Source organism: Cygnus olor, chromosome 6 (assembly GCF_009769625.2).
Source record: "Cygnus olor isolate bCygOlo1 chromosome 6, bCygOlo1.pri.v2, whole genome shotgun sequence".
Lineage (NCBI taxonomy): Eukaryota > Metazoa > Chordata > Aves > Anseriformes > Anatidae > Cygnus > Cygnus olor.
In genome coordinates, this window is record NC_049174.1 from 6814508 (window position 1) to 6834838 (window position 20331).

Sequence of the window (20331 nt, forward strand, 5' to 3'; positions counted from 1 at the left end):
AATCCTGAAAGTAAAGAGGCCTTATTTCTACTCACCAGCAGAAAAAGTTACTGCTAGTCAAACAAAAAGAAACAAGCACACACAAAAGAAAAAAAAATCTTTATAATTTCTTGGTTGTAAACATATTCTTTAGGCTTTATTTAACAGATTACCTCCCAGATAACTGTTCTAATATTGCTTTTGTACAAGAGGAGGATTTTAGCAAAGCGTAGGCCCCATGGGGTCCTGTTGTCCTTGAGTGGAGAGCAGGGCCAGCTGAAGTCACTGCAGGGAAGTGCTGGCTTGGGCACCCAGAAAAACCTCCAGTAGGAGTAAATGCAGGTTATTGAAGTAGTGGCACCGGCTTTTCAGCAAATCTGTTCCACCACATACCTGTAATCATAGAATCATAGAATATCCCAAGTTGGAAGGGACCCATAAGGATCATTGAGTCCAACTCCTGGCACCACACAGGTCTACCCAAAAATTCAGACCATGTGACTAAGTGCACAGTCCAAACGCTTCTTAAACTCAGACAGGCTTGGTGCAGTGACTGCTTCCCTGGGGAGCCTGTTCCAGTGTGTGACCACCCTCTCAGTGAAGAACCTCTTCCTGATATCCAGCCTTAACGTCCCCTGCTGCAGCTTGACACCCTTCCCGCGGGTCCTATCGCTGGTGACTAAAGAAAATAGATCGGCACCTGCCCCTCTGCTCCCCCTCGTGAGGAAGCTGTAGGCTGCGATGAGGTCTCCCCTCAGCCTCTTCTTCTCCAGGCTGAACAGGCCCAGTGACCTCAGCTGCTCCTCATACGTCTTCCCCTCTAGGCCCTTCACCATCTTCACCAGCCCTCCTCTGGACACTCTCCAACAGTTTCATGTCCTTTTTGTACCGTGGTGCCCAGAACTGCACACAGTACTTGAGGTGAGGCCGCACCAGCGCAGAGTAGAGCGGGACAATCACTTCCTTCGACCGACTAGCGATGCCATGCTTGATGCACCCCAGGATACGGTTGGCCCTCCTGGCTGCCAGGGCACGCTGCTGGCTCATATTCAGCTTGCTGTCAATGACAACCCCCAGATCCCTCTCTGTGGGGCTGCTCTCCAGCGTGTCGTTGCCCAGTCCGTACGTATAGCCAGGGTTGCCCCGTCCCAGGTGCAGGACCCGGCACTTGCTTTTGTTAAACTTCATGTGGTTGGTGATCGCCCAGCTCTCCAATCTGTCCAGATCTCTCTGCAAGGCCTTTCCACCCTCATCCGAGTCCACAGCTCCTCCAAGTTTGGTGTCGTCGGCAAATTTGCTCAAAACACCTTCTAGTCCTACATCCAAATCATTTATAAAAACATTGAAGAGGACTGGCCCTAAAATGGAGCCTTGAGGGACCCCACTAGTGACCATCCGCCAGCCAGATGTGGCCCCATTTACCACAACCCTTTGAGCCCTGCCCATCAGCCAATTGCTCACCCATCGCATGATGTTTTTGTTTAGCTGTATGCTGGACATTTTGTCCAGTAGGATCCTGTGGGAAACCGTGTCAAAAGCTTTGCTGAAGTCCAAAAAGATCACATCAGCTGGTTTCCCTTGATCGACTAGATGGGTGATCTTATCATAAAAGGAAATCAAATGTGTTAGGCAGGACCTACCCCTCATGAACCCATGTTGGCTGGGACCAGTGACTGCATTGTCCCCCAGGTGCGCTTCAATAACTTCAAGGATCATCCTCTCCATAATTTTACCAGGCACTGACGTGAGACTGACAGGCCTGTAATTGCTAGGGTCTTCTTTCTTGCCCTTGAAAATTGGCACATTTGCCAGCTTCCAGTCTACTGGGACCTCTCCAGATTCCCAATACCATTGAAAAATAATTGAGAAGTCCCATGATGATGTCAGCCAGCTCTCTGAGCACCCTGGGATGAATCCCATCTGGACCCATGGACTTGTATGGATCCAGGTGGAGCAGCAAATCCTGGAGGAACAAAATAGGTGGTGTTGATCAGCTCCTCTCCTGTTCCAGGAAGGAATGACCTCAGTGAGCCTTTTTCTTTAAGTGCCTGATATTAAGTGGGGTAATTGAAAGACCGTCAGAGATGTGGCCTTGACTTCCAGGAGCATCTCTCCTTAAACTTGCTATCTTTTTTTTAATAAAAACAATGGAATTTCACAAAAATCCTTGAAAACAATAATAAGGGTGGGCTTGTGTTGGTGTTCCATTTTGTTCTGTTAGCTAGCTGTGGTGGCATGTTATCTGCTGATATCCCGTGATGTGTAAGCAGAGCTAATCTAACAGAAACACTTCCAGCAAACCTGAGTTGGTTGTACATTAGTGTTACTCAAACCTGGCCGATTGCTGGTTGGAAGCACGAGTAGATCTACTTCGGCAGACAAGGTGGTGAGTGCCAGTGCTTCTCTCAGCTACATCCACATGGGGAAAAAAGCGTGGACTAAGTGCTTTTAGCACTGCCCGCCACTCTGGGGGTTTACGGCTTGCTTCCCTTCCCTCCCTCTGGAGGCACACAGGTATCTCCCCTCCCAACAGCCTTCTGCTCCTGGAGGACTGCTGCCTTCCTGGACGGGAGGGACACGAGGACACAGCTCACCTTACAGCAACAGACGAGCGGCTGGAAAATCCCTTTTCCTTTGCGGTGGGGGGGGACGCTGTGCTGAGCCGGCCGGCCCCCGGCTGCAGGTTGGCGCCGCTCGGAAACTTGCCCGAGGAGGAGGCAGGAGGCGGCAGCCGCGGCCCGGAGCTGGGGGAAGCCGGGTCCCGGGGCGGTCCCGGCCCTTGCCCCCCGCCCCTGCCCCCGCCCGGCGGCTGGCGGTGCCGGAGCTGTCCGCAGAGGGAGGTGCTGAAGGCAGGGAGGAAGCGGAGGGACGCGGACATCTTCGCTCCCCCAATTTCCTCCCTGCCTCCTGCAGCCATTTTGCACCAGCACGGCCGAAGGAGGTGTAGGAGGAGAGTGGGGGGGCTGGGGAGGATGAAGGGAAGGGGGTAAAGAGTTGCGGAGAGCAAAGAGGCGGCCGTGGGAGATCCCCACCGGTATGCCTGCTGAGACTGCCTCGCAGCAGCAGCTGTCATCAGCATCATGGTGAAAAGGAAAAGCTCCGAGGGCCAGGAGCAGGAGAGCGGCCGTGGCATCCCTCTGCCCATCCAGACCTTCCTATGGAGGCAAACCAGGTGAGAGCAGCAAGCCCTGGGTGCTGAGGATACAGCTGCAACAGGGTGGGGGAGAAGGGGGGGGGGGGGGGGGGGCAGGCAGGCCAGCTGCTACCCAGTGATGGGGAGGCAGCGGTTATCACAGCCACAACGCGAAGGTGAGAAACAAGCTGTTCTTTTTGCACTCTTTGTAGAGCAATCTGTGTGGGAACAGGGGAAGGATTTGAGGCAGTTTAATCCAGTGGCAGTCGCAGGCAGCTTCTTGATTTGACTTTAAAACATCCGCGTGTGTGTGTCTGTGCGCCTCACCCCTCCTTGCTGCTCCCCGTCTCCCTCCTTTAAGAGGACTTGTGGAGCTCAAGTACTAGGAGCAGCGTCCCTTGGTGCTGCATCGGACTTGCCGCTCTGCCCGCATCTTTATTTGCAGCCGTTCTGGAAGTGTAATCTATGCTTTGAGAGGTCAGCATGCAAACATACGTCAAAGTCTCACCCTATTTCATTGGATTGGAGAGTAATGATGTGTGAGGGGCAGGCTGAGTATATGGTTGGGGCTTTATGTTCCTTGTGAATCCTGGCTGTCTCCTGACTTGCAAGAATTTTAAACTGAAAACACCAAGGAGGAGGGGGGGGGAGGGTGGAAGGTTTGAAGGTTGTAGCTCTAATTAAAAGCCTCAGTCACAAAATCCCTTTATCACACAGTTTCCACATCCTCCAAGAAATAATATATAATAGGGTGACTCGATTAATGTGTTCCCCCCACCCTTTTTTGCCCTTGGTGTAACAGATTCCACTCTGGAGGGGAATGACAGCAGAGGGTGGTTGTTTTCTAGCTACAGAGAACAGGCCTGCATTTCGTCAGAAGCCTTCCGCGTCAGCAGTAATGGAGGGAAATAATTAATACAAAACTGGCACATGGATCCCTAGCTTAAAATACAGGCAGGGGAAAGTTCGGTAATATTTAACACTTGTTAAACAGAACATTGTGAAAACCTTTCAGTGTGGTAAAGTGGCTGAAAAAATGTTTAATGGAAGATTTAATCTGCCCTCAAGACATGTTCTGTTCCCCACAGTTAAACTGCCATTTGGCATTTTAGTGTGGATAGTGTCTTCTAGAAAAGGTAGTGGCACTTTGGCAGATGTCATCAACAGGTATCTGGGCATTCTTCTGCCTTCCTTTACGCTGAGTTTCTCAGCCTTTTGCCAACCTTTTGACATGAGAAAATCCTAAAAATAACTAAGCAGAGTTCAAACTTGAAGTATTGTCTTTCTAATGCTTTTTTTTTTTCCCTCCTTCAGTGCATTTCTAAGACCTAAACTGGGGAAACAATATGAAGCTTCCTGTGTGGTATGTACCCATTTCTCTTTTTCAACTCTTATTAGTAACTAACATTTTATGCAATTTGATCTGACCCTGGTGCAGCCAGGCAAGCTTCTCAGCTCATAGCAGCAGTGGATTTAGTCCATTCAGCTTAATTTTGTACTTTTATCACGTGAAGGATTTGAAACCTTTTCCCATCTAGAGAATTTAGATATTGTGCACATCTCTAGGCACAACAAAAATCTATTGCTTTTGGTATTAGTAGTTGGACTGACACAGTAAAGAATGGTGCAGACAGACTGAGCTGAGACAACCTGGGTCTAAACTTGCAGTTCATGACGCGTGCATGTGCTCAGATGAGATTGATGTCATTTTGGTTTGTGATTATTGGATCTTTTTCAGAGTGACAACATTGAAAATCTAAACATTGTTAACAACAGGCTTTAATCAATACTTTCTACCATTGTGCAAAATAAAAATGCCTCCTCCATTGGAAAAGAGGGGACCGTATTTTAGCAGCATAATTGAAGGGACTATTATGCAGATGCTGGTAACTGTTATTTGTAAATGTATTTAGTATTAAACCTCAACCTAGTGTGTAGAGGGAGAAAGGGAAGACAAGCAGCAAGTTCAGATAGGATGGTTATCTAGGGAACCGCACAATCCTTGAACTGTTGCTGATCTTTGGATGACTTAAAGTACATTAAGCAGTTGCAGCCAAACCTGACAGACTGGAAAAATGTGGTCTGGACATGTATCTTAATAGTTTAAAGTACTTAGGTCTCGCTGCAGCAATTTTCTGACTTCCTTCTCACAAGATATTAAGCTGGAGAAGTCCTAGCTACTGCTGACTAATTTTCTTCTAAGAAATCCATAAATTTTTCAGGGTTATTCCTAGATACCAAATACTGGCAGAGGACTGTTGTCTTAGTGTGTTGGTGGGTGAAATGCATGGCAATTCTGGTACGTGGAGCTCAAAGCATCATCTCTGGTTTATACCATTGACAGCTCAGAGGATATAGCATGGAGTTTGTTGCCTCACGTCGTGCAGGAGTCTCAGGAGTGTGCAGGAGCCATGGCTTGATGCACCTCTAATCTGAGGCTGTGGACCCACCTGTGAGCTTGTGTCATCTGTTGTTGTTGGGTAGAGGCACAGAGCTTCCTTCTGCATTGGTGTGCCTTAGGCATATGGAAGCTGTGTCCTTCTACCTGTGTATGTGACTTCCTGGTGGTTCATGCTATGCTATTGAGAGCAGCCCTTCTCTGTCTCACAGATTGATTCTAAAGCCTGTTTCTTCCATGAGCACGTACCAGAATTTACTAAGTGTAAAAAGCTGCAGAACAGCATAAATCAAACGTTTCAGTCAAAGGAAAAGGAGCTCTGGAAAAAGGCTCAGGAAGGAAGGGGCCTTTGGGCTCGGGGATGGTCCTCAAGTGGTCAGGGGTGCAGATGGTACCACGGCAATCAAGCCATGCCTGCCTTAAAGACCAGGGGGCTTGCTTCCTTCCTTCAGCTGATGCCTTGGAGTACCCAGCCTGGATTGTGCTACAGAATTGTACAGTTACATACTGAACATGCTGTAGTCCTGGCAAAATGCCTTGGTGCTGAAGAGTCACAGCTTGGGCGTGGATGAGCTTGGCATTTTTTTTAAACCAATTGCACCTCTGTGACCCAAGGTCTGTGGTGCCATGCTTTATAAGAAACCCCAACACCCCAAAGGGTAGGGGAGCTCAGTGTCTCAGGAGATGGGGAGAATAAAGAAATGTGTTCACCGTGAATGCACAGAGACTGCATCAGTGCCTGGAAAAGAGATCTGGGATTACCAAAGGCATTTTACAATTACGTATGGCTCTTGCAGATATAAATATGGGGTTTTCATGCAACTTTAACTAGCTTCCATGAAGGTGCAGCCTGCTTCAGCTGTTTAGATAAAGGAGAGCTTGATTATTCTCCACTTCTTAACATAATCATGAAATAATGAGCAAAAGCTTCCAAAGGTGAGGTTTCATTTTGAGGAAATGATGGGATGCAACCTGAGCTGTTGTATCTGCCACGTTCTTTTGCCCTTTGCTTTCCTATCCCTAGCAATCCCCAGGAATGCCTGCCCATATCAGCACCTTCCACATTATCTAGTAGGTCAGCAGGGTGCTGGGTAAGTGGGTGAGACAGGTTTCCAGAGCTTGGCAGGTAGTTGGCTTATCTTCTGAAACATCAGGCTGTTTATCTAACGCTGCTGTATTGACGAGCCTGCCTAAGAATACCGTGCACCTGTTATATGATCCGTCCTTTTTAGATTCTCTTGCCAGAATAGTTCTAGGCATGCTACAGGCTGTTAACTGTCTGACACGACTGCACAGTGCTGTGTATTATTATTCTTGGCTCTAAACTTGCTGCACTAGGATTTGCTGCATGTTGTGCATTGAGGAAGCAGATGCTGGAGGCCTAGATTCAGTCAGTACAGCATCTATTTTGTACGAGCAGATCGTTTTGGTTATTTGAGCTTTGATGTACACTTTATAATTTTTAATACTTGAGTAAAATGTAGCCCTTTCATAGCCCTTTCATTGTTTCCTTACCCAAACAACCTCACTGACTTTAGTTGGTCTATGAATATGGGCATAAAGATAAATACCCCCCATTGTCTTAAACTGTCTAAATGAACCCGTGTCTGAGTATAGATTTAATGTTCTTCCTTCTCCCTCTTCTGAAGCTCTTCTGCCCTGACTCAATCAAATTTCTAATGTGCCTGAATAAAAGCTGTAAATGACCTCAGTGGAATGTATGTGTTATACAGAGACAATGTGTTTTTCGGGGTGAGGGTAAGGGACTAAGGGATCGATTGCGAATTTTTTTCAGTGGTGTACATTGGCCATGGAAGAACCCAGGTGCTTTCTGGAGGATCCAGCAAATTCAAAGTTAATGTTTTTTGTTTTGCAAATGTGGTTTTGTTGTTGTAAACAATTAAAGGGTAGATATGGAATAACATGTTAAAAAAAAAAGCCATTGGTAATGGTTGTAGAAGACTGAATCCGTGGACGCAGGAATTTTCTCTGAATAAAGTGTGTGACATCTGTGCTTCATTGGCAATGGTTGTACTATGAGTATATTTTTTGTTAATTTTACAATAGCCATGTATTCATAAAAAACAGAACCTGACCCTCTCCTGTGCTCTGTGCTCCTAGATTAATGTTTTCGATCTTTGTAGGTACAATTCTTACTTGGAGGACCTTCCCTAGACTGACAATTCTGTCTGCCTGCATTTCAAGTTCTCTCCAGTCAGTCTGAAGTGACATTAGCACTGGTTCTCTGCTTCCTACCATGATGGAGTCTGAGCTTTGGGAGAAGAGGGCAGTAAGAGAAATTCTGCACTAGACAGCTCTATACGAAGCAGAAAAGTTCTAGGATAGTAGCTGTGAGACTGTGAGAGGGTTATTTCATGCAAAATGTGTGCTTCGGGAGGTCAGATCTCAAGGTGTCTGGACTAAGATAATGGATGGGAAAAGGGGCAATAGTTCAGTAACCCTGCTGTCCTAACTTACTGCCTTCTTTTTTTTTTTAATTTTTTTCTTCCTCTCCTTGAGTCAGATCCTCTAGGGCTACTTCCCTGGAGGAGTGTTGCAGCTCTTGGGGCACTCCTGAGAGGATGGATCTGGGGGGCTGCCTTACATAGGGTGCTGCAGGTACGGCTCCCCTGGGCTTAGAGCAGGGGAAGCTCATAGGACTTGAGCAAAGTTGTATAGGAACCCATGGCAAAGCCCAGCAGGAGCTGTTCTGTTCTGTACAGCTTCTCTAGGCTTCTTCAGGCAGCTACCTGTTCCTTCTCCAACAGGAAGGTGGCACATGCTGACCCTGATCACATGGTATTTGACGGCCTCTTTGATTCTTGGTTGGAGAGGAGGGTAAAAGGAGAACAGTAGCAGTGGGAAGGCAGCCAGACAAGGCTGACCGCTATTCCCTGTGAAAACAGATGGCATCACCAGGCCAAAAGGAAGAATGCATGTGTAAGTGGCCCTGAGGGAGCCAAATGCACACACACAGCCCTGCTGAAAGCGGCTGCCCTTTCTCCAGCCAAGACATAGCACTGACTTTCCTCTCTGCCACCTTGGCCTTGGCTGATGTCCTTTATCCTCCTTTGACATATGGGGTGTTGCCGTCAGGGACTAGCTTCTGTAAGTAGGTAACTTTGTTTTCTTAGCCAACTAGCAGTCCTGAGACTGCAGCCCCAGACATATCCACGGCATTACAATATCCCTCTTCTGACTGACTTAGAGGGAGCTTGCTTCGGACGTTCTCATTTAACCTTCTTGTTAAAGCATGTAACTCTTCTCAGCTGTAGCAGCACCTGCTAAGTTTTTGGGGGTTGAAAGTTAGGTCTTAATGTCTGTGTATTCTTTAGCACGTCCTGAAAACTAGAGTAGAGCCATTCCAGAGCAACAAGGAGGTGCTACAGGAGCAAATGCTAACCTCGAGCCTTGCATCTTGAATGTGTGGTATAGGCAGAAGCTGCTGTGAGCTGGACTTTTATGAAGAACTTGAGGCAAATCCCATGGGAGCACTTGTTCAGAGAGCCACATATTGCTGTTGGACTGCTTGTGGCTGGCGTTATCAGTGTGGGGAGTGATGCCAACTAGGTCTCACACTGATAGTACGTACACAGTGGTAATTTTGTACCAGCCAGTGCCTGTAGCATACAGGGATGCTCAGTAGTTTCTGTACAGGAGCCTTTGTGCTAGGAATGCTGTATGCTGCCAGAAAAATGTTATCTCAGATGCTTGGGATAACATATGCTGTTCCAGAAGTTAGTATTGCATTGGGCTGCAGACAGATATTTAGCTATATGCTCAGGCCAGGAAAGAACAGAAGAATCTTGTGGCAAATCATATATGAAAAGCTTCATGTGGCTCAGAAAACTAAAACGTTGAAGAGAATGTAAGCCTAATTTTAAAGATGTAATTGCAGACTCCGTGGCCTCCCCTGGAGCCTCTGAAGTATTCAGAATATAGGCCAGAGCTTCCAGAAGGCAGTTGTTGCAGGACTTTCTCCCTGACACCATTGACATGCGTGCAAATAAGACCTTGAATGGAAGGTCAGAGCACAGCAATGTGTCTTCTATCCCATTTCAGAACAGTGTTGCTGTTTCCAGTGACTTCTGTTTTCCTCGTCCTGCTGTATAAACCAAATAGCTTTGTCACAGTGCTGAACTGTGAAGCCTGGCTCAGTTCTGATTCTTGTGCTTGGCAGGCCATCCAGGGAGCTAATTCAGCTCACTAGCCTCGTAGAAACTAAGAACTTCTGTGCTGAGCTTCATTTTGGCCTGTGGAGAGGCTTGACTTGGCTGTGAGCCCCACAGCTGATGCAACAGCAGAGGTGGGAGTGCATGGCTGAAGCAACAGATGGGGAATGAAGGGTGGCACCCTGATCCCTTTGGGCAAAAATCAAAACAAGTTTTGCAGTGGCCCTTTCAGGCTCTGTGTTGTTTGTGACCACTTGTTTACCCTGCACCTCTTATCTTGCTTCCAGGGACACTGTGCTACTTCATTCCCCCTTTTGTTAGGTAACCCTGGCTGGGATAGTCATTCTGGACCTCTGTTGCCTTTGTCCTAATGCTTTCGTGGGTGCTTCTGTGGTTTAATGACTTTGTAGTTCTAGATTTGGACAGAATACTCAGACCATAAAACGAGCACCAGGCTCCCTGCCTTGAAGGGGCTGGGGTTCCTCTGCTGTTACTGTTTGTGTCCCTGCACGGGCAGGATGAATGGCAGGGGACTGGTTCCCTTTGTAGGGCTAGTGACACCCAACAGATCTCTTACAGGGAGAGTGATTTGGGTCTTCCTTTCTGTGATAGCCATGGTATCTAGTCCTGGTGCTAAGAATACATGTTACTGATAACCTAATCCATGGCACTTTTTTTTTTTTTTTTTTTACTAATCCCTAGGAAGCCAGCTCTTTTGTCCACATACTATAACTGATGCCTTCCGATTTCTGCTGTTGCTCCATAATGAGAGTTGATTGACTTTTCTGACTAGAACCTGGGGGTCTCTAGTAAGTGGGCAACTTTCCACAGTTACGTTTGTTGGCAGCTCTGACATTTCATGTCAGCATTTTCTCAGGTTTGATTTGTGTGACTACAGGTGTAGTCCTCTGCAAGCATACTCAGTACCAAATACCTCCGCTACATTGTACTGTCTGTCTGCCCTTCTCTTACTCTTTGCGCTGCTAACGGGGTGTTAGTCTTTGGCTGTAAGTACAGATGTACATTTTTCTGCCTCCACGCTGTCCAGAGCAGAGCCAGCTCTTACAGGGGTGCTGTCACCCCATGGTGACTATGTGCACTGGCACATCCTGCCTCTCAGCAGAGGGGCTCATGTTCGTCCCCACCACGGGATGTGGCCACAACCTGAGAGGGGAGTGTGTGCAGCCGCTGGGGCATGCAGAAGAGTGCACGTTACCACTGCTTATCATGGCGTGCACTGGGGTGGCTGGTCATTTAGGAGAGCTGGTTTGAGACTGCTGCCCTTTCAGCTTTCCTTTTCTCTAATTAAGTCTGTTCCTATCAATACCACGTTTATATGGGAAAAATTGTTATGACTAGTGTTGAAGGATAAGCTTTACGAATCTGGAGTGAGGGAATTTGAAGCTTCCGTGAGGTCATGAATGCCAACAGTTACTTGAATGCCTGGAGCCTGATGAAATTGGTGGAAACAGCTTGTGAACAAATAGGTAGCCAGGAGGCTAAGCTTGTCTGTGGAAGGACGTACATTACCAGTCATGTACTTCTTAGCTTTAGGAACTTCAGTGAAGGAGTATAACTGCTTTTGTGACCCATAATGAGATCTTCCTATCTGGTCAAAGTAAGAGCGTATTGAAATAGTTAGAGCAACTAGCAATAAAGAACTTCCTTGGGGATTTCGAGGGCAGATAGTCTTATTTTGTGTTGTTTGAGGTGGAAATAATGAACTTGCTGCAGCTATCAGCTCTTTTAAGTGTTCATAAACCACGGCATCATGGCTCGCTGAAAAAAATTGTATACTGAGTATTTTTTGTGGCAGGGTGTGAAAACATTTCCTAAGGCACGTATACCTTTAATGGGTTGCCCTTTATGTTGCACTAAACTGAAAGAGCATGTGTGTGTGTGAAAGAGAAGTATACCCAGCTCTCAGCTTCACACATACAGGCTTCGTTAGCTCCTGGGGCTTCCAAAAGGATTACTGGCATGCCAGGTTAATACCCAGCACAACTGTAAATCTGGCTTGATGCCAGGACTTACTTATATATGTGTGATATTTACTTTAACTCTTTTTTATTGTTATGTTATATTGAGTTTTGTATCATACATTTTATTATTGTATTATATTGAGTGGCCCATTCGTTTCCTAATTGAGTGTGTCCATGTGTCCGAGCTTTAGCTACCGTCCATATCTTACAGGGAGAATATTCTAAGGTATGATTTAGTTGTATACTGAAAACTTACAGATTACAGTTTTTTAAAACAGAATGTTTTATGTCCTAAAATGTCTGTTCAGAAATAGATGTACAGTCTTTTTTTCCTCTTTTCTTACAGTCTTTTGAACGAGTTTTAGTAGAGAACAAGCTGCATGGCCTTTCTCCAGCTCTCTCTGAAGCCATCCAGAGCATTTCTCGCTGGGAACTTGTCCAGGCTGCGCTCCCACATGTGCTGCACTGCACTGCCACATTGCTCTCCAACCGAAACAAGCTAGGTTAGTGCTCATGAATTTGTTTTTCCATTACTGAAGTTATCAGTCTGAACATAAGACTGATGCTCAGCATGCCACAAAACATGCTTTAAACCCTAGAATTAGGATTCTAACGAGGAATCCTAGTATATTCTGTGGGTTACACATTTCATGTTCTGTTCTCATTTATAGCAGGGTTACCTGGGAGGGTTTCCTCAGTGAAGTCAGTGGTGTGCTAGCTTTAGAAATCATGAGCTGAAGAGTCAAAGTAGTTCAATGACATTTTGATAGTTAATTTCCAGATACACTAAAACTAGCTTTAGCAGAAGCCTCACAGTACTTACTTGCATTTTGTCTTATTTGATGGAGTCAAACAGATGAGGCTTTCAAGCTGCCATCTTTTAGGATCGCACTGTGTCCATGCATTCAGTGGCCCTGCCACTGACTTTTCAGGGACTGAATTGCAAATGCTGTGAAATAAGTGGAGGCTTGTGAATTAGGAGTTTTCAAATAGAACAGAATGTTGAGACTGTTAACGCAGAACTTTAATTTTCAAGCTCCCATTAGGAGGGGGGTTGGACGCCCAGTTTCCTGTATGGCTCTGAAATTTTTGACAGTACCATTAATGGAAAGCCTGTGAGATACTGTGATGCGTTTTTCTCATCCAGGACATCAGGATAAACTTGGTGTAGCTGAAACAAAGCTGCTTCACACTCTTCACTGGATGCTGCTGGAGGCCCCTCAGGACTGCAGCAATGACCGATTTGGAGGAGACAGAGGTTCTAGCTGGGGAGGGAGCAGTAGTGCCTTTATCCACCAGGCTGAAAACCAGGGATCACCAGGACATCCCCGGCCCAGTGCCATGAATGATGAGGAGGAGAATAACAGAAGGAAGTTCTTCCAGAACTCCATGGCCACAGTGGAGCTCTTTGTGTTCCTCTTTGCTCCTCTTGTTCACAGGATTAAAGTAAGTAGAACATCAGTGGGGTACTTGTGTAGAGATGCCTCTGAGCAGGGAAACAGTGATTCAGCCTTTCCAGTGACGTGAACAATCACTGTAACATCAGGCAGGTACAAAGGAACATAAATCTGAAGTGGGGCATTTTCAGGCCCTAGGAATATCAAAGATCTGTGGCCCATATGGAATATTTGGGAGCCTGGAACCTGCTGAAAGGATTGCAAGCTTTAGCTTGCTCCAGTGTCTCTCACTCATTGCTCATAAGGACCGTGCTAGCTTTTCAGGAATTCCACCATGGGGCTGCTGCTGAGGCTTGTTGTTGTCATTACTAATCATCTTGATGCTGATTACCAAGATTGCTTTATAGTGGTATAAGCATGAAGTGGCAGAGGCAATTAAGCATTCCTTTGTTCTGAACTTGGAAGCGGTCTGCAGGCTCCCAGAGTCTGCCAGAGTCCTTCGGTTGGTTTTATGCTGAGTGCATCAGCTTTGCAGAGCTGTGTAATGAGGAGTCATTTTCTGCACGCTCTGACTCCTCCCTCTTGTCTTTATGCTCTCTAGAGAGCTGCTATTTAGACTTTACACTTCCAGGTAGGCTTCAAATGAGAAACTGGGTCTGGAGAGCAGGTGGTCAGAAAAGGTCTGTAAAGTCATGAAGGACTGGAGTCTGTTGTGTGTTCTAACACCGCCTTGTGCGCTACAGCAGTTGAAGAAGATAAGGAAGTAGAGGAGAGAAAGGATAATCATTCTGTTAAGGCAGGTGAAAGTGGGTCTGGAGAGCAAACTTCCTTCCCTACTTCTGTTACCAAGTGTCTGTACAGCTCAATTTATGTAACCCAAGTTCTTCTTAGTCATTTACTAGTTCTCCATTTTCTCTGTGAGCTATGGAGACATGGAAGAAAGAAACACTGAGTTCTTCCCAGTGCTACATGCACCACTGTGGACTATCATTTGAAAAAATGAAATGAAGCTGGAGGTAGACACTGGCTGTTTGAGACAGTGTTTCCAAATTTTCTGTAATCATCTTTCTCAGATTTATTTCCCATTTACGAGATGGGATTAATAACAGTATCTCAGGTTCACCTTGAAAAAAATGTAGGAAATATCCATGAATCTCTGAGATATTGTAGTGATGAACACTTGAAAAGCCCATGAAAACATGCATTTCTGTCATCAAAGCAAAGCTCAAAAAGGATAAGGTAAATGAGGCATATAACTGGCTTTCTAAGTCAGCATTGCCACCCCTGTGTTTCATGGAGGTAGGGGTGTCGGGGGAAGAATACGACCTACTAACTGAAATAGTGGATGTGTCAAGGAAGATGATACTTGTTTACAAAGGAAGGCCTAAGTGATGGAATTTTAATGACTTCCAGGAGGATTTACATATTTTGCAATGTATTCTTAAACAAGACTTTGTGGGCATGGGTTGGTATGCATGTAATCCTGTAATTTAACAACTTAAGTGTTTACATTTCCAAAAGCTGGCAGTGCAAAGTAAAAATGCAACACGTTATTGCTCCCACTTTCTGATCACAGACAGTGAGGCAGATGAGGCTGTGTCAACAGAAGACAGTGGTACACCTGCAAGGATGCTACTGAGATTGCTATTACCAGTGTTTCTGGGGCTTGAGGGGGATAGTGGGACTATGCTAACACTAGTGACTCCTCATGTAGGTCTGACCTTCGGTTGGGTATGGGCATACCTGCACCTTGATCTTGCCAAGATTTACTTGTGTGCTGATTTACACAATTTCAGCTACTTGCACATGTAAAAATCAATGATGGTGCAAGTGCTAGCAGTGCCGATGTCTCTCCATAGACATATCTCAAGTAGTAACAGTGTTACTATTAATAAGAACATTATTTTATATTAATATTTCATACTGATTTGATGCATTTCATGTTGTCTCAATTTCTAACCAATATATTAATATTTAATATTATTCTTCTGGGGCATAAGATCAAGTCTCAGAAGTGTAAATGCTAAGGTTAAGATGAAATTGAATACTAAATATGAAGTTGTTATTTATAGTCAGAAGGGTCACCAAGGCTCTTGACATAGGAATGGCCTTTCCTCTTATATCTTAAGGTCCTGAAAAAACAGATTTCATTAGTGTGGAAGTTTCATTTTGGAAGAAGCCAAATTTTTGTATATTTTTGTATTGAGGTTTCCCTGTTGTTTTTTCATAGCTGTACTTGGAATGTATTGATGTCTGCTGAGTGGTGTCAGTGGCCACTGAGTTAGCATATACTGGCCGCAGAATGGCATGTAGTGTCGCTTATTTCTTGTAAGATCTGTCCATCAGGGAATGGACAGTCCTTTTAGTCTGGAAACAGTGCTCTTTCATGTGATACAATCTCTGTTTGTCTTTCTAGGAGTCTGACCTGACATTTCGGTTGGCTAGTGGCCTTGTTATTTGGCAGCCTATGTGGGAACACAGGCAGCCTGAAGTTTCTGCCTTCAACGCCCTTGTTAAACCAATCAGGAACATCGTTACAGGTCTGTGACTTTGTTGTGCAGGTGGGAAACCTTTCCTTTTCTTGGCTGCTGCTGACTTATGTTCTGTAGCCATCATACTTGAGCAGTATGTTAATACTGCAGGAACTAGTTAAGCCTTTGAGAGTAGTTTCAGGCTGTTTCTCTTCAGAAACAAGTAGTATTTGCATAATATTTAAATAGGAGATGAGAGAAATCACAAATAGGAAATGAGAAACTTCAGTGGAGTTACCGTTTTCTGTCAGCCTCATATCTCTGTTTCACAATATCTTCCTTAGTTGCTAAGAAGGGTAAAGGCAGTATCTAGCAGCAGTCCAATGCTGGGGAAGATTTTTCCAGACTGGTACTGGACATATTAACAGTGAAGAGCACACAGTCATCAGTGTAGGTTCTCTTCCTATCTAAAATACAAATTTCACCATGCTGTGTAATTAAATGAAGTAGTTTCAAGAGGCTTGCTCCAAGGCAGACTGATTGCCAGTTCACTTTTATATACTGTAAGGGGTTGCTCCTCGTTTGTTCCTCAGCCATAATGAGACTGGAGTGGGGTCCTTAGGCTTCTAAACCTTTGTGTCAGACTTAGTTCTAAAAATCCTTTTTTACTATTGCATTTTTAGATAATAGTTTTGCATAATTCCTATAAACTAGTCAATTGTAAGTGTGCTGGTTATATCAGTGTGGCATTGCTTGCTCGTTCTTAAAAGCACAGAACTGTAATTTTCATAGAAGTGAAAATGTAGTTAGCTAAATCTGATTTTTCAAATGTAGCAAGTTACTTTGGATATTGTATTTCATTCTGAAGGTTTTACAGGCCTCTGGGACAGTCCAGGATTGGAAAGGTAGAAATCTTTCAACTGATTTGAAATAGTCTGACATCTAGCTCTCCCTTTACCAGGCTTCAACTTTGGAATTGGAAAATAGGATTTCAGCCCTGGAAATAACAGAAGCAACTAGTCCTAAATTTTCTTTGACCCTTAGAATTTTTTCTTTAATGTTTTGGGGTATGGTCAGAAAAACCCTAAAGTTACTCCCTTCAAGAGTAAAGTCTAATAGGAAAATATTCTGTTATGTTTTGAAAATGTTTCAAGAGAATGGAAATAGTAATTGGAAGGACATTCTATATGTCAAGGGAGCTTCTGATGTTGTAGCATTCTTGTCTCAAATTGTGACAAAGTTAATTTTACTTAAATTCTCCTTCAAATGAGAAATCCAAAAAAAAATCTACTGCAGAAGCTTTGCAGTATTTTACTTGGAGTCAGTCTGATACTAAGTTGCATCTGGATAGCTTGTGATATGACAGGATTTCAAGAACTGTCATCCTAGTCTTTGTGATGCCCTTGTTCTTCTTCAGTACTGCTGATCAAACTTTCTCTGTGACATTTGTGTGCTTTCTGTGATGAAGGCATTTGTCAAATTGGAAATCACAACACATTCAGAGAGATGTAACCTAGAAAAGAAGCTGAATATACATGGAAATAGGAGGGGGAAAGAGACACAAAATAAAATGCACTAGTATGCACAGGAAAACAGTATAATGTCATATGGACTTAGGATAAAATGTAAATTCAATTTTTGTTTTTAAAGAAACGGTGATTTTCAGTAGACAATGCTGTTGACAGAACAATTTAAAAATGTGCAAAAGTTAAATGTTTTTTTTTAATGGTTAATGCCTAGGAAGTTTGCAGCAGAGAAATGCTGCTTTGTTTTGTTTTTTGTTTTTTTTTTGCTTTATCCTTTCAGTTGGTGCAGTTTACATATTAGAGGTGGTTTCTGGAATGATATTTCATTTTCTTTTGTCAGCTAAAAGAAGTTCTCCTACCAACAATCAGAGCGTGACTTGCGAATCCCCTAATCTGGACAGTGGTCATACAGAGGTGAGTTCCATGCGAAGCTCTAGATGGCTTGAGTGAGGAGCTGAGGGAGGAGGGAAATGAATGCAAAAACAGCAGCTGCAGTCATTACCCTAAAGTAATCCATGTTCAGAAATTACAGTTGCTCACAGTTCTCCTGACAGCTCCCAACCTTGTCTGCAGTGGAACCAAAGGGTATTGAGATAGTTGTCAGGGTCTTCTCGGGCTTATTGTGTCGCACAGGATGGAAGCCTGACGTTACATATTTTCTTGGGTTAGAGCCCTGTCTTACCCTTTGGCTATACAGTTCCTCATACTGTGAAAGCCCAAGGCTTAACTGCCCATGTTATTATGGTATAAGTAATACTTGTGTCTAAGCATAAACTGCAGTAAGGAAACTAATACAGGATGGATAAATATGTTTGTCTACCTATTTCCATTTATTGAAACTATCCAAAGGGACTACAGGTGGTCTGTGAGACAACCCAGCCAGATTCCGTACCTCCAAAGCCCACTGTTTCAGCATGTCATCGTGGAAATTCCCTGGATGGAAGCGTGTCCTCCCAAACCTCTCAGGAGAGAGGCACCCCACATCCCAGGTACAAACCCCTTCAGCAGAAAGTTAAGCTGTTGTAACTCAATGGGGGAGGTCACAGAGGTCCTCATGAATCTGCTATTGTTCCTAAACGCCAAGGGTGCTGGATGTTTATCTCAGACTTGTAATTCAACAGATCTGTTTTGGGGGCTGAACAAGGTGGTGACAGTTGATATTCAGTGGCACTCATTGGAGAAATCTCCAGCAGGCCTGTTGTGGCACTTTATTTGGTCTTTTCTAATACACTGGTTTCTGGTTTCTCATAATTAACCTTCAAATAACCTGCAAATTCAGCTCTTCTTAGCTGAATTCCGCAGCTAGTATCTTTTCTGTCTTCCTTCTGATCAAATTTTATTTCCCTTTAGCAAGGATTTTTGTAATTTTCTCTCCACTGCTGTCATTATGCTTTCTCTTCATCCTGCTGCTTAGTCAGCTTGCTTTGGACTCCTGACCAAAAGAAACAGACTGACAAAAAAGCACAGCCACACAAACATCCTCCCAGCTTGCCCTGCAGAGTTCAGGCCACAGTTTTCCAGCATGGCACTGCTACATTAATTTATTTTAATCTAGGATTGGGCAGGTAAAGATAGAACCAAATTTTCAGTATTGCTGGACACTCAGTAGTGCTATGAAGTAAATGAAGCTGATGAGTATTTTTGGGGGGGCTGGGCTGGGGGTAGTAATGATGAGGAACTGAAACCTAACTATATTTCAAGGTCTCTTTGGTGGATGTAGGAGTCTCACTTCAACTCCTCATGACAATTTTGGTTCTGGTGCTTATCTGTTTGGGGAAATGTCATACCCAAAACAGCAATGTTTTAAGAAATTGCTTCATTACAGAAACAGAAGAAATGTGGGATGGAGTGGGTTTCTGGATAGAATCTAGGAACAGCTCAGATTTCTCAAAAAGTGATTTGATGCACCTTTTTCCCTGGTGGAAAGGGCAAAGCTATCCTCTATGGCTCTGATCCTATCAGGAGGTTTCCCATGGGATTTTTTATCAAGCCTCTTGTCAATTCTAGGTGTTTATTTAATTTGTATTAATGTGAGCCAGTAAAACTGAAGTTGGGCATAGAACTGCCTTTCTGTGTAAACACTGCTGCTCAGAGAGGCACAGCTGTACAGAAAAAAAAAAGGGGGGGGGGGGGAAGCAGTCTCTTCTGAGAAGACAGAATCAGGTGATCAGTTTGTCAGGCTGGCTCTGGTGGTTGCTATGGAGATGGAGCTGCAGACAGGCACTGAAGAGAGCATCATTATGTCTCCTTGTTCGCAGGACTCATTGATCAGTTAAAACTGTACAGGGAGCTGTGGTTGCCACGCAACAGACAACTGGGGAGCGAATATTGTTTACTCTGCTTACCAACAGCCGCAGTATTCCTTTGTCCTTGGGCCTGGGGTTGGAGGAAGACTTCCTTGCCGCTCTCCCTGCAATCACAGGCAGCCACGAGCTGTGGAAATGAATACCAGGTTTCCTTCTAAATGAAGCACAGAATTTAATTTCTAGTTCTTCAGACACTTAAGAAAATGGCTTGTTCCTCTGATCCTGGCTAATTACCCCTGCTCCTTTCAGTGAAGTGCTCCACTTACAGATGACCACAGTATAAGGCTCTGGAGCAATTAAAGCCACAGCCCGTCGTCCAGCTGCTGCCTTGAACGCTCTGCTTTGGAAATAAGCTTTGCAGGACTTCAGTGGCAAATGGTTCATAAGGAGAACGTGTCTTGCTCCAGGCTTCTTGTGCCTAGCATTTGCCTGTGCTGCATACAGAGGAGCACGAACACTGATCTGGGTCCTGCAAAGTGACCAGGAAGCAGTGCATCATCCTTTACATTTCCTTTACATTTGCTGCTAAGGTGATGGGCGTTATTTCCCTTGCTGGTATACTTTTGAATATCCCAGCTTTGTTTGTGTTTTTGTATAGTCTGTGTCTATTCGACACAATCTTAACTTGGACAAAGGCAGCCTTGAAGTCAAGTATATGGGGAAAACTTCATAGCATATTTCCATTTATCATTGCTTTCTCCTTCTTATTTTTTTAATTTTTATTTTTTATAATGGCTCATTTTAAAGTCATCAAATTTGTAACATCGTACCTTGAATACAGCACTAGGGAAAAGCTTTGAGTCTATAGGTTGCGTTCTGTGACGTATGCTGACACAGACGGGCTGGTCTGCAATCACCACATGCCTTCAACATTGGCCTGTAGGACTGGCAGCAAACCAGCTCCTGCAGGTTTGAGTTCTAGATCCACACACATTTCTCCAAGCCCAGCCTTGCCACCTGCCCCTGT

The 20331-nt window shown here is 44.6% G+C and overlaps 1 protein-coding gene across 16 annotated transcripts in view; it reads left to right on the forward strand.

Moving 5' to 3' along the window:
* The first annotated feature begins 2134 nt into the window (after nucleotides 1-2134).
* The window catches only part of UNC80 (unc-80 homolog, NALCN channel complex subunit), a 132861-nt gene continuing 114664 nt past the window's right edge, over nucleotides 2135-20331 (forward strand). For 8 of the 16 annotated variants that reach the window (XM_040561004.1, XM_040561009.1, XM_040561003.1 and 5 more), the window contains exons 1-7: nucleotides 2137-3151; nucleotides 4427-4475; nucleotides 12011-12167; nucleotides 12812-13110; nucleotides 15478-15601; nucleotides 17399-17472; nucleotides 17908-18047. In XM_040561004.1, the coding sequence (XP_040416938.1) occupies nucleotides 3060-3151; nucleotides 4427-4475; nucleotides 12011-12167; nucleotides 12812-13110; nucleotides 15478-15601; nucleotides 17399-17472; nucleotides 17908-18047 (935 nt within the window). In that variant the 5' untranslated portion in view covers nucleotides 2137-3059. Of the gene's footprint in view, nucleotides 3152-4426; nucleotides 4476-12010; nucleotides 12168-12811; nucleotides 13111-15477; nucleotides 15602-17398; nucleotides 17473-17907; nucleotides 18048-20331 lie in introns of those variants that run through there. The other 8 variants (XM_040560999.1, XM_040561000.1, XM_040561008.1 and 5 more) reach the window with 4 other exon arrangements.